A 14,774-nucleotide genomic window follows, 5' to 3' on the forward strand; every position below is an offset into this window, starting at 1 on the left:
TTGATTCTGGCTTAATAAGTCCAGCTTGTCACAGATTTTGTGGTTTGTTTGATGCAGTGTTGCAAACCTAACTCTGCTCTTTAGAGAGAACAGACTTCGTCCTGGCAACTTTTCCAAAAATTAGTTCCGTCTTTTTGTAATTGGGCTGTCATGAAATGTAACATTTAATGTTAACAATTGTAGATAATCAGTTAATCAAGTGCATTAGCAGCAACTTAAAAAATGCTTATGCTGAGTTTTCAAGCACTCATCATCTCTCTTCTATTTTTGTGTCGTCCATTAAAAAAAAACTTTTTTCCCCTTTTATAAAGGGGTACATTTTTGCAAGTATGGCTGTGCTAACTCTCATACTAAGTCTCAATAATCTTTTCCTTCACTATTATTTTTTCCTCCAGTACACGCTGGCCACAGATGCCTTCCAGCTAGGCTACACCGAGGACGGCCACTGTAAAGGTGATGTGGAGCCTTCTCTACCCCAACCTCAGAGACTTGTCTGGAACATCCCGGCAGAGGTAGGAATGCTGGGCAAGATGTGTGTGTCTGATTAGTGTGAAACTGCCCTCACTTGTCTCAAGATAGGGCAACGTAACTCGCTGGAATCTCGTGTGTATATACGATGTATGCATGTAGTCTTGACACCATGTTAGACCATCTTGCCCTTACAGACTCTAGTCTGATGTACATCAGATGTGATTTAAGTCTCACTGTTTAGTCTGTGAAGGTTCTCCGTCATGCAGGTGATCATAGTCTAAGGAGCTTGGAAAAAAAGGCATCTGAACTTCTTGAAGTTACTTGAAGACGTTTCACCTCTTATCTGAGAAGCTTTCAGTTTTAGGGTCAAATGGTGGAGTGTCTCCCCAAGAGGGTCATAAACCCCCCGTTGATCCTCTACCTTATCGCACAAGTCGAGGTGTAGGTCACAGTCAGCCAGGGTTTCGGGTGAGCTCACTGTGAAACCTAGCTGCACCCCATCATATGATTTCCTGAAGTCAAAAGGCCCAGGGTGTGAGTGGGCATAAAGGCGTCTGGGAAATGATCTCGAAACTGGATTATAGAGACACAGTTGGTGTCGTAAGCCAGCGCCTCTGTTCAAAGATGGTCGTTCACAGTGGACATAGATGGTTTCTATGAAATTGAATGTCTTTCCATTTGGAACAGTCCTGGGTTGGCTTTGGCATTTCTTGATCATGTTCCGTTCTTCTCTGCAGCGTTTTTGTGTTGAAGAATATTATCCTGAAATCTGTAAGGGATTTTTTTGCATTTTTTTTCACTTGCAGTCAGATTACCAGGTGGTGGTTAACCAGTCTCTAGGCCTGCGTGACTGAGCCCTTGGCTGACAGCAAGAGCACTGTCAGAGTATAAGACCAGCTCAGCAGTTTGAGGGGTGAATTTTAATTCTATCCCACAACATTAACCGATGGTGCAATTAATGACCCCATCTTCCTCATCAGGATTTGAGTGAAACTATTCTAAACTATAACTTTCACTGTCACTGAAGCGAGTTATAATTGAACTGGGAGATTCCCTACTGCTTTCCAGTCAGGTCATCAGGGAGAGCAGGCAAACTTCACACAGGAACAGTTTGAGGTTTCAACCACAAACCTAACTACTCTATTCTACTGATATGCTAATAATTGTGTTAGCATGGGTTCGTTTCCAGTTCAACTGTCACTTTGCATTTTGAGAAAGAGTTCCGGTCTCACTCCCAAACCGTCTAAGCTGTGAGGTTACGTCCACAGCAGAAGCTTTTTAGCTCAAAATGATACTTGTCATGGTGCTAAATGCTGTCAACAGGGTGGGAGGAAGGCAGGTGCAATTCAGCAGTGAGGGCTCAAGGGTCGCGAAGTATCGAACAACTCTGCTGCCCTCTTTCCTTGAGCTGTTTTCACTCTGGTTTTCTTTTTTGTTTTTATGAACTTTGTTCAAGTTTCTCCATGCTAGCATTAAAACAGTGTTTCTGTACTGCTCCCTCTGCCTTTGCAAGTGTTTGAATAAAGTAAAAGATATTGTGGGCCGTGGCAACACTCACAGCTATGACAATGTCAATTGTTGTCAGCGGAAGTGGAAACAATTGAAGGATTTCAGACGCCATTAAGCCTTCTTCTGTAAGACCTGTGGCTCCACTTTGGGACTGCAGCAGTGACTACGTTCATGAGCAACACATAAATCTTCTGTTGGAGAAAAGCTGACCTATATTTTATTCCACAATGTCTCCCCCACCCACTGACATCCTGACAGAGCAAGCCCAGCGCATTATTCAATAGCAGGAGGTGCATGAAACTGCATCCTATTATTTATTTTTAGTGTACAAAGTGCTGCCACGGATGGAAATTAGGACGCACAAAATAATTAGTCCTCAAAACTACTGCAGGTTAAAAGGAACTGAAAACATCGCAGTAAAATGAAAGCATGATGTAACAGGTCTTATCCTTTCCCAGCAACCAATTTGATGTTTAAACAGTAGTAATTCCATTTTATACTCATTGAGATAATAGTTACTGTGTTATCTGCATGTCTTAAAAATCACACACAGACATGGATAAGAACCTCTTCCTGAAGACTTCTGTAAACTCTAAGTAGGTCTTGCTTAACCTGACTTTCAACTAAGTCAGATTGTCTTCTTATAGAAAAATCTACAGTATAAGGAGCGACTGTTCTACTGCGCTGTAGTGCATCGTCCACCTGGCCTAAACGGTATGTTTTTAAAGGAGTTCAGTGACTTTTTATCCTCGACTTCGAAGCTGTCCAGACTGGTTATAGTCGGGGATTTTAATATACGCGTTGATTAGGGGTGCAACGATACACAAAATTCACGGTTCGGTTCGGTTCGATACTTTGGTGTCACGGTTCGATATTTTTTCGATACAAAAAAAATGTTCATGCCTTTTTAATTTGTCATTTATTAAAATTATAAATATATATTTTAACTCAAAAGTACAGTTTTTAAATTTAACCCTAACCCTTGTGCGCGTTTTTTATTTTGACAGCGTCTTAAATTCATCTTAAATTCCTCTACTGCTGTTAAATTTTCCGATGCCTTTAATTTAGTTTTATCTCCTTATAACGATGTTCATTTTTTAACAAATCTTTTTAATAATCATTGTCTTTGTATTTTAGACAATGTTTGTCCTGTCAAAGTTAGACTAGCTCCGGTTTCAAAGTCGTCTCCCTGGTCAAATGACAGCATTCACTTCTTAAAGCGTTGCTGCCGTAAGGTTGAGCGTTTATGGAGGAAAACGCGTTTGCATGTCCATCTCCTTCATTTAAAGGACCTTTTAGTCTCTTTTAACACTTCAGTTCGAGATGCGAGGGCGGCCTATTTCTCAGACTTAGTGTCTAAGAGCAGAGGTAACCCTAAGGTACTATTCGACACCATTAGTGATATTGTTGCTCCTGCTCCACGTGCTGTCCCAATTTCATCAAATGAAGATTGTGAAAAATTTCTTTCTTTCTTCGTTGAAAAAGTCAGTAACGTGAGGAACAGTATCTCTCCTTCTGTGTCTCTCTTGTCTGCTCCAACTCAAGCTAGGCCTGTAATGTTAGAAAGATTTTTACCTGCGTCCTTACCTGAGCTGGTCAAGTTAGTTAATTCAATGAAAGCATCCTCCTGCTCTCTTGATATTTTACCTGGATCTTTGTTTAAAAATGTCTTTCAGTCTGTTGGTCCCTGTGTGCTCACAATTATCAATACCTCACTGGTTTCTGGTCAGGTCCCTGTTTATTGTAAGAATGCTGTCATTCACCCACTGTTAAAAACCCTAAGCTTGATGCTTCTCTTCTTAGTAGCTAAAGACCGATTTCAAAATTACCGTTCATTGCTAAGATTTTAGAAAAGGTTGTGGCTAAGCAGCTTATAGCTGTTCTAGATGAATACAGCATTCTGGATAAATTCCAATCTGGCTTTTGTAGAGCTCACTCTACTGAAACTACACTTCTTAGAGTCTCCAACGACATTTTGATGAGATGAGATGCAGGAGAATGCTCCGTTCTGTTGATGTTGGACCTGACCTCCGCCTTTGATACTGTGGACCATCATATTCTGCTAGATCGGCTGAGACACTGGGTGGGTATATCGGGCTGCTTTGGACTGGTTTGAATCCTATTTGCATGAACGATCCTTTTCTGTGGCTACCTCTAAGTACACTTTTCTTGCCTATGGTGTGCCACAAGATTCAGTTTTGGGGCCTTTATTGCTCTTACTGTATTTACTTCCTCTTCAACACTTATTGAGCACTTTTAAGGACATTTTGTATCACTGCTATGCAGGTGATATTCAGTTATATATCTCCTTTAAGCCCCATGATGTTTCCAAGCTACAGATTTTGCATAAGTGCATAGACTCCATTAGAGGTTGGATGGCTGGAAACTAGGGCTGCACGATTTTGCATAAAATGAGAATCACGATTTTTTTGGATTAGAATTGAGATCACGATTCTCTCACGATTTTCTTTTCCAGTATAAATATTTATTGCACTTATTAACTGCACATCAACTTCGTAACAGTTGAGACTGAACATAAAAACAATAAATAAACATAAAAACAACAAATGTCTCACGTTTTGTGGTTTCTGCAAAATGTTGTACTGCTTGAAATTCCGTCTCCACCGTTGCTCGACGCTGCGTGTACAGAGCAGGTAGTGCAACAATAGAAAAATAGTTGCGGGACGGCACTGTGTAGCGTTTGTCTAGGGTGTTGATCATTTTCCTAAATCCCTCGTTTTGCACAGTGTTGATGGAGCCATATCTTTGGTCAGGTGATAAGTGATAGCCTCCGTAATTTCTTTGTGCCTGCGGGAGTTCAACGGGTATAGGGAAGCGCTGTATAAGGTTCCCGTTATTGATGTTTGGGTGGTTGACCGGGACGGATTTTCTCCTGTCACTTTCTTGGCCTTTACAGCTTCGTCATCTCTCACGTGCTCGCCGTTGTTTTTCCCTGCCAGCTGACTTCTGTATCACGAGGTATAAGGCTCCGCCCTTGTCATTTGTTGAGCAGGAAGAGTGAGCGCTTGTTTTCATGCAGCTTATGTCCCGGATCAAGATGCGGTACAATCGTCATCTTTTTTTTTTTTTTTTTTTTTTTTTTTTTTAAATCGTTGTCATTTGGAAATGAGATCGCACATAAGTATGAATCGAGGTTGCGATTTTCTAACGATTAATTGTGCAGCCCTACTGGAAACTTTCTTCAACTAAATGAGGAAAAGACTGAAGTTTTTGTTTGTGCTCCTAAAAAAATGTTGTACGGGGTGGCTGTAGCTCAGGTGGCAGAGCAGGTCAGCCACTAATCAGAAGGTCGGTGGTTCGATCCCAGGCTGCGTCCTGGCTGCATGCCAAATATCCTTGGGCAAGATACTAACCCCGTGTTTGCCTACTGGTGGTGGTCAGAGGGCCCGGTGGCGCCTGTGTCCGGCAGCCTCGCCTCTGTCAGTGCGCCCCAGGGCAGCTGTGGCTACAATGTAGCTGCCATCACCAGTGTGTGAATGGGTGAATGACTGAATGTAGTGTAAAGCGCTTTGGGGTCCTTAGGGACTAGAAAAGCGCTATACAAATGCAGGCCATTTACTAGGGGTGCAACGATACACAAAATTCACGGTTCGGTTCGATATTTTTTCGATACAAAAAGATGTTCATGCCTTTTTAATTTGTCATTTATTAAAATTATAAATATATATTTTAACTCAAAAGTGCAGTTTTTAAATTTAACCCTAACCCTTGTGCGTGTTTTTTATTTTGACAGCGAATGCGCACCTGCGGACCACTTATGTGCAGCCCTGGTTATTTAGCTCATCATATTGCAGCCACAGAAATTCTTTTGTCCATGAAACCATAAAGCTGCACTTTCTTTTTGCCTTATAGTCTGATTTGTCATAATTTCTCCGTTTTGTGGTAAGCTTTTCTTTGGCTGTCACTTCTTCACCCTGACCGGTCTTATTTGGCTCAGCAGAACTAAAATATATATCTGTCTGTGAAGGTTCTCAGTCATCCAGGTCATCGTAGTCAAATATATATCCTGCTGCTTTTACACGCGCACTCACATAAGCTCAGCGATTCTCTGCGCAATCAACCTCTCACATGTTTAAGCTGCGGGAGATTTCACTTGTCATGTTTGCATAGTAAGCTAACGATTGATAAGACGATGTCAGAGGAATTGGTGCACAAATTATCATCACTCACAGATCAGTGCTGTCGCTCTCTATACACAGTTCGCGCGATTGCAAAGTGAAAGCAAAAAAACAAGCGCAAATTCAAACGCGATTTCAATATGTCACATATTGACAGTGGCTCACCGATGCCAATGACATAATTACCCAGCTACATTTCTGAAAGAATGCAAAAGCATTGACATATATTTTTCCTACAATAGCCCGACGGGCAGGGCAGAGATAGATTTTGGTAGCCCGACTGAAAAAAATCGCTAGCCCCAGGACGTCGGGCTAGTGATATTGCAAGCCCTGTATCTGATTGAGGAATCACTCATCTTTGGAAAAGAGAGTTTATTACAGAGAAATGTCTCTTTCCAAAATAAAAGCTATACTATCCGCTTCTTCTGGGCTATATTCTCAGCAGGATAAGGAGAATCATGTGCTAACAGCTGTCTAAATGACTCGGCTAAAGTTAGTAGCATGCTTGTTGTTTTTGTCTTTGCACTAGGATGATGTCAGCGTAAATGTGCAGTCATATTCGTTGTGTTCCCACTAGTGCTTTCAGGTTAATCTCGTTGAAATGACCTTAACGCCACAACACGGCAAATCTCCGTTAACGAGCTACCGCCGATCGCCCCGTGCATGGGGCTAGACGGCCAACACGTTAACGAGCTAACTGCGCTAACACACTAGTTCCCACCCATGTAATTGAGCATTGCGTGGCACATCCAACATACTGTTTTACTTTAGTCCATGACTCGCTTACCTTCAGGGTCATACGTCACATGAAAACCAAAATAATTCCAAACGCCAGATCTGAATGAGGGTGGGGGAGGTGCCCTGCGCTCTTCCTTCTGACGATGCTGTCTGTGTTGAACGCTCAGTGAATCTGCGCTCGACAGTGCAGCCTAGGCGGAGTAGTCGAACGCAGATTCACTGAGCGCTCAACACAGACAGCATCGTCAGAAGGAAAGTTGATAAAATAAATTACAAATTTTGTATTGTTCGATACATATGCGTACCGAACCGAAAGCACTGTATCGAACGGTTCAATATCGATACGAATATCGTTGCACCCCTACCATTTACCTTGTGTTATGGAAAACTTGGGTCCACTTGCTACATTTGCCAAACCGTCTATCAGGAGCCTTGGTGTTAGTATTGACTCAGCTCTGACTTTGGATCCTCATGTAAAATCTTTGGTTCGCTCCTGTTTTTATCACTTGAGAAACATTGCTAAGCTGAGTCCCATTGCTCCGAATTAGAAATTGTCATTCATGCATTTGTTTCATCTCGTCTGGATTATTGTAATTCTTTGTTTACTTGTTTATGTAAAGCCTATTTGGAGCCTCTGCAAGTTGTTCAGAACGCTGCTGCAAAGCTTCTGACCAAGTCCTCCAAGTACTCCCATGTCACACCCCTGCTGATTCAGCTACACTGGCTCCCCGTTAAATTCAGGATCCAGTTTAAGGTTTTGACCTTGACTTTCAGGGCTCTGCATAGACAAGCACCAACATATATAAGTGAACTTTTGCATCCATACATTCCCAGCAGGTCCCTGAGGTCATGTGACCAGGGCTTGCGAGAGAGAGAGAGAGAGAGAGAGACGCTTAATGTGCCTTATAAGCCGGTGTGCCTTATGGTCCAAAAAATACAGTAGCTCCAACCGATGTCACACAATGCGCAGTTGTTTTTGAAACATTAATGCGAGTCTGTGGGTCTTTTGTCTACTCATAACATTAGTGTGATATTAGTGATACATTAGTGTTATTAGTTCTGCAGTGGCGTCTTCCCGTTTAGTGCATAAAATCTGTTGATTGTGCACTAGAATAGACTGCAGCACAAGAGGGTTCAGTGTTTTATGGAAGACGTGTTAATCATTTAGTGCCACACCTACATGTGCTCACGTGCACAAAGCTCAGAGGCAAGGGATAAGGACAGCTGACTAGATTGGCTAAAAGTTGTTCTTCTTGGTGATTAAGGGTGTAGACAGATGTTATTCGTTCATTTTATTTTTAAAGTTTTTAACTTTTTTGGTTGTTTTTTTTTGTTTTGTCTTTTGAGAAATGCTCTGATTGCAGGTTGAATCTTATTCATTCATCCACAAAGTGCACAGTCAACTAGACAAAGGGAGGAAAAGATTAAAAATACAGTGGTGAGGAATGTGTCACGTTTGTATGGTACAGTACATGTCTAATTGGTTTTCTGTATTTGTATTGGTTAGTGGAAATGTTTGTCAAGAACACATGCTCTCATTCTGGGGACTGAGGTGTTTTCCTATAATGGAAAAATCCCACTGAAGCCAAATAAGCATGAGGAAACGGGCGGGGATTTTCTTCATCTCCCTTTCACAACACAATACCACCAGCCTAGACAACTTAAAGTGTGTTTTTCTGTGGTAGCGGCAGCTTGTACATAATATTTGAGCCTTTGCCTGGAATTTTGGTTTCGTTTTGGATATGAAAAGTATAGTGGTCATGAGTTGGTTTTTGATGATGGATAATTCATAACTTGGTGCAGTCTGCAGTGTCAGTTTTAGTGAAAGCTTTGGGAGTAGGTAGAAATTTAACATTTCCCAAGACCTGCCCCTTATCGGGCTTCCTGCGTTCTCATTCGCTATAAAACATCTGCTCATAAACTGTTGGGAAATCAGTTTTACCCCGGTTCTTTTTTATTCCTCGGGCCTCCAGAGATGCACCGGACTCAGTAGTCATTTTCACAAAAACTTTATTCATCTTTATTCATCTTCATTTAAGCATGCATGTTGGGTCTGTGTTTCTACAAGCCCCGCTAATTCTAGAGACTTATTCATCATGAAGAAAACAAGACAGTCGATCGATCGATTATTTGCGCAATGAGGCCTCGTCTGTGTCCACCACGAAAATGACCTCCAGATCTGACCTCCTCCTGCTGCCTTTTATTGAGAGACAGTTCACACAAAACACGTCAGAGCAAAGCCACGCCCCCTTGGTTCTAAGACAAAGCTGTGTGTGTGTGTGTGTGTGTGTGTAAAAGCAGGAGGAACATCCTTGGTCATAAAGGGGGTAGTCTCCCCCACACCCTAGATGGTTCACCCTAGATAACACAGTGAAGCCATACAAAGGGGAGGAAGTTTACCAACATCAAACAGACCTTCACAAGGATGCTCCTGTGATAAAAAACACTACTGCCCCCCTCCCAGAATCTTAAGAATCTGGGGAGGGGAGGACAGAAAGAATTCCTTAAAACAATGTACAAATGGTAAACATAAAAATGACAAACATTTAACAATTCACTCTAACAATGCATCTTCTAGAAGGGAAGACTTGCCAGGCCGTCCCTCTGCAAAATCAAAATCACTCCTTTGTCTGTGAAACAGTTTTGTAGGAGCGACCCCATCATAAAACCCCCACGGTGTGCTGCAAACTCTGTGTCTGTGTCTATGTGCATGAGCACGTGAGTGAGTGTATGCGCGTACCTGTGTGTATGTGAGTGCAGGTGAGTGTGCGTGTGGATGTGTGGGCGTAACAGTTAAAGCACTATGTGCGTATATCTCTATGTACGCGCCTTCCTGAGGGTCATAAAAGTCCATCTCCCTTCCAAACCAAAGTTATTTAGTTACAAACTTTGAGACTCCCACCCAGGCATGCCCTGAGGAATTTCCACTCAACATTAACCTCTCTTTGTCTCACTTTCACAGTTCAACTGGGGCAGGGTCTCCGAGAAATCTACTCCTAAGCGTATGACACACTCAGGCCTTTTTTTACATCCAGGGCAGCGTCAGTGTCTTTACACTAATTCTATATCCTTCTAACACTTTCCTAAACTCTAAAATAAGCTAAACATTCCCACAATATCCAAGTCAGTAGGGTGAGAACTCAACTGAACACGGCAGATTACTTAATTACAGGGTATACCATAAGTCCAAAGTTTTGTCTCTGGTGGGACATTTCATGTGCTGGGTGAAAGTACAGAGGACAGGGAGCATGCTTTCTTGATAACGCAGTCTTTCCATGAAAGATCCAACAAATGATGACAGAATTCGGTGTTTTCATGTTGTTATTTTCTTGTATTAAGTCACTGGAATATCCCCCGCTCTTACAGTTTCGATCTCCCCAGTTTTGGATTCGGTTTGTGTTATCACTGACTCAGTGGGCGGGCATCTGTAAGGAGTGGAGGAGTGTTTTTAATCTCCTTTAGTCTCCTTTTTTTCCTTCTCTCTCTCTTCTCCAAATCATTCAACCTCAGTCGTGTCAAATCTCTCTTTTTGCATGAGTGTGTACATATGTTTGTGCTTTGGGTCTTGGCTAACTCTGCATCTCGCTGTGGCTTGGAAGGTCCAAGCCACTGTGCTTTGAATGCATTTCATTCAGACAGTTCAGACTGTGTCATTAAATTGTTGTTGGCGCAGGCAACAGGACTCTGTACTTATGCTCACATTTTTATTTTATTTGTTTAATTTTTGTTTTTAGTGTCAGCTAATGTTGGTTCCCATACAGAAAAGAAATAGTAAAAACTTATATGAGATTACTCATGAAAGTGGCCACTTTCATGAGATTACTCATGAAAGTGGCCACTTTCGCATTACTTTCATACATTGTTTTAGTAAGTATCCAAAACATACAAGTTTCATTATATAATTTTTCAAGGGATCTTATATCTGTTTTCACTCTTGTATGCTTTTCATACAAGTTTCACACAAGACAGATACAAACTTTATAAGATTTATATATATCTTTTCCATATGGGTTTGTTGGATGGTTTCCACTAGAAATGAGCAGAACTGGAGCTCAAACAGCAGCACTGTGGTGAGGCTGTCATCCAAACTGGTAGCCTGTCTCATCAATCCTGAAATGTATTCAGTGATAAAATGAAATCCTGTGTGTGTGTGTGTGCGCGCACGTGTGTGTGTGTGTGTGTGCGCACGTGTGTGTGTGTGTGTGTGTGTGTGCGCGCGCGCGCGTGTGTGTGCGCGCGCACGTGTGTGTGTGCGCGCACGTGTGTGTGCGTGTGCATCCTGCTTGTCCTGGTTATATCCTGGTTATTGATTCCTAGAGAAGTAAGTATTACAAGTAATACAAATGAGTATTCAGTCTTAACTGTCAATTAGAGTATACACCAGCTGTTTGTTTGCCATGTTTGAATTGCACATTGGAAATTGATTTTCCGTGATCTTGCCTGTGTGGATGAGGTTGATTACCCGCTCAAGCGTACTCTTTCCATGTACAGACATATCTGCGTAGTGAGTAGAGCAGGGCGATATGACCAAAAATATTTATCACGATATACATTTGAAAATTTGCGATAACCATATAACTGATGACATAATTGATACTAGACAAAATACTTTACAACTCCACAACTTTATTAGTGCAAAAAAACCCCATCAGTGTATTTTCACTTAAACAAGCAGCTGTTTTTTATCTGCATTAAAGTTATATAAAAATGTAACAGTGCAAATTCCTCGCTGACAGTTTAACCAAAAGGCATTTCCAGTAGAAACTGTCCGACACATCCTCAGCATAACCATGTATAATATCCACAAAACTTAAAGAGGTTATACACACACAATACGGTAATATTATGTTGAAGCACAGTACGTATCACTGTAATGCTCCGACAATCCATCAAGCGGTGCGGCTTCGTAGCTTAGCAAAGTCGTACTGAAACATTTGACAGATTTTCGAGCGCCGTGCACATAAAATCGTTTCGAGGTCAGTAAACACAACCAGAGTTCATACATAAGGCACACGGGATTATAAGGGGCTCTGTCGACTTTCAGAAAAATCAAAGGATTGATTTTAAGTGTGCCGTATTTTCCAAACAACACGGTAATAACGACGGCCCGCTAGCATGCGCTACCAAAAATAGTGCTTTGTTGTGTATCTGACGAAAGCTGAACCAGTTCCACACCAGTGAAGTTGCAGCATTTTTACAAACCACTTCTGGTTTCATTCAACGATCTGCTTTCGCCCTTCACATTCTCCGTCGCCGAAATGCTTTTTCCGCCATGTGCGTATGAAAACAAAGGCACTGCACATGCGTGTTTTACCCATATTCTATCGCGATATTTCATTTACTTATCGTTGCCCAACATTACACCGTATTACCGTGAACGGTATGATATGGCCCAGCCCTAGCTGTGAGCTGAGTCTTGTAACCTTGTAAACCAAAATATCGGAAACGTTTATGTCTGTGCGTCCACAGATGAGTGTGTGTCGTGTGTTTGTTAATGAACCTTTTAATGTGAAGCACTCTGAAAAGCTCTAAGTGGCCTGTGTACTTAGCCATGGTTTTTCTTGTTTTTTTTTTTTTTAAATTGCTTCTATATAAAAGTGACCTTGTCTTAACACATACAGTCAGTAAAAAGAGGAAAGACTTGGTTTCTGAAAGAAGCGTAAAGGCTGCTGCTTATTCTTTCCAACATTCACTTGGTCCTCCAACTTCTGGCCTCAACATCATTAAAATCAACAAGAAGCACTTGGAACATAAACTTCTGCCAGAGTGACTCTCTCTCCTGGCAGTATTTACTTTTAAGGAGACAGTGCTGTATTCTGTTGAGTCATTTTGTTTTCTTTTTTTCTTTCAGGAAGTAAAGCAGATAAGGGCATGACAGATGTTTACATGGATTACACAAACATGTAGGAGTATGTCATAGATAATGGGTATTGATATTGTTTTAAATAGTCAGTGGTCTTGTTTTTATTCCATTTTCTAATAATTGCTCCAACAGTCGATCTCTTCTCACCAAACTCCTGCCTGTTTGAGATAGGCTTGTGCAGGTGTACAATCTTATCCCTGGTGTCCTTAGACAGCTCTCTGGTCTTGGCCATGGTGGAGGTTGGAGTCTGACTGTTTGTAGGTGTGGGCTGTAGGGCTGCCACAAACCATTATTTTGATAGTCGACTAGTCACCGATTATATTTGCGATTAGTCGACTAATCAGATCATCATCCATTGGACGTAAAACGTACAGCTTATTGCACCAGCAGCATCTGCTCTTATATAACTATCATTAGCTTACAGCTTTAAGTGTTTAAGGTATGTGCTAACTAAAAATAATGAAGTTTGAAGATTGTTTCGGTGAAGTTTAATAAACTCCTTGCTATCTATAATATAACGGGACACCGGAGTATATTCTCGAGCATCTCACACTGTGAGCTAGTACCCACGTTCCACCTGAATAGGAATATAAATTCATCCGGTGAGGACAGGAATAGGACTGTAGCTACAGTGGAGTGACCTCGGCACACTGTGGAGTCAAGTAGGCGTTGCTTTGTCTTGTAATTCATCTACAGAAGAAAATGTACAAAGATGTCTATGTCCACTGTGAGCGACCATCTTTGAACAGAGGCGGGTGTTTACGACACCAACTCTCTGCCATCTATAATCCAGTTTTGAGATCCCTTCCCAGACGCCTTAACGCCCACTCACATCCTGGGCCATCTGATCTCAGGAATTCGCATGATAAGGTGGGGCCAGGTTTCACAATGAACACACCCGAAACTCTGGCTGATTGGGACCCACGCCCAGTTTCCCACCTTGGCTCAGGCGATTAGAGGATCATCAGGGGGTCCTTTTGTCCCTCTGTGGGGGGAAACTCCCACTAGGTTTATATCTGGGACTCTCCACCATTTGACCTTAGAACTGAAGAAGCTTCTCGGATGAGAGGTGAAACGTCTTCAAGCAACTTAAAGAAGTCCAGACGCTTTTCTTTGCAAGCTCCTTTGACAAAGATGGAAGTTAACATTGGACCAACTGATGTCAAAGACTCTGCAGATATCACTGTACATCTCAATCTGTCACACTAATCTTAAACAACGGGGTGGCTGTAGCTCAGGTGGCAGAGCAGGTCAGCTACTAATCAGAAGGTCGGTGGTTCGATCCCAGGCTGCCTCCTGGCTGCATGCCCAATATCCTTGGGCAAGATACTAACCCCGTGTTTGCCTACTGGTGGTGGTCAGAGGGCCCGGTGGCGCCTGTGTCCGGCAGCCTCGCCTCTGTCAGTGCGCCCCAGGGCAGCTGTGGCTACAATGTAGCTTGCCATCGCCAGTGTGTGAATGTGTGTGTGAATGGGTGAATGACTGAATGTAGTGTGAAGCGCTTTGGGGTCCTTAGGGACTAGAAAAGCGCTCTACAAATGCAGGCCATTTACCATAAACAAGGCTGAAACTGACAAAGTACTGTTATTTTTCTTTCTGTGACTGTATTGTATTAATTTTTGGTAAACCACTGAAAAAAAATCAGCACCGATTTCAACAGGCCCACATTTTGGAATAACAGATGTTATATGTGGCCTCATAAAAGGAAGTCCAGGTTTGTGCACATTGGCAGAAGTGGAGGAAAGAGAGTAAGTGCCTCTTTCAAACAGAAGTCTACGATGACCGGGATGACTGAGAACTTTCAGACATATCTCATAATATCTTAACAATTTTGGAATTGTTCATTTTGTACAGTTATGGATACAGGCTCTGTTTGACCTCTGCTCACTCCTTCAGTCTTTAGCTTTCACTAGAAATGGACAAAACACAAAACTGCTTCCACCTTTATCTGCTGTGGTCTTTTCACCACTGTAATCTAGAGAAAAATTTTTCTATACAGAATTGGTAAGAAACCAGACTGTACTGGGTTTTTGCTCAAATGTGTGCGTTCTTTT

The 14,774-nt window shown here is 42.0% G+C and overlaps 1 protein-coding gene across 1 annotated transcript in view; it reads left to right on the top strand.

Moving 5' to 3' along the window:
• The window catches only part of cpt1a2b (carnitine palmitoyltransferase 1A2b), a 65,017-nt gene that overhangs the window by 38,957 nt on the left and 11,286 nt on the right, over window positions 1-14,774 (top strand). The window contains exon 13 of the mRNA XM_026166078.2: window positions 396-512. Coding sequence (XP_026021863.2) covers window positions 396-512 — 117 coding nt within the window. The remainder of the gene's footprint in view (window positions 1-395; window positions 513-14,774) is intronic.

Source organism: Astatotilapia calliptera, chromosome 4 (assembly GCF_964374335.1).
Source record: "Astatotilapia calliptera chromosome 4, fAstCal68.1, whole genome shotgun sequence".
Lineage (NCBI taxonomy): Eukaryota > Metazoa > Chordata > Actinopteri > Cichliformes > Cichlidae > Astatotilapia > Astatotilapia calliptera.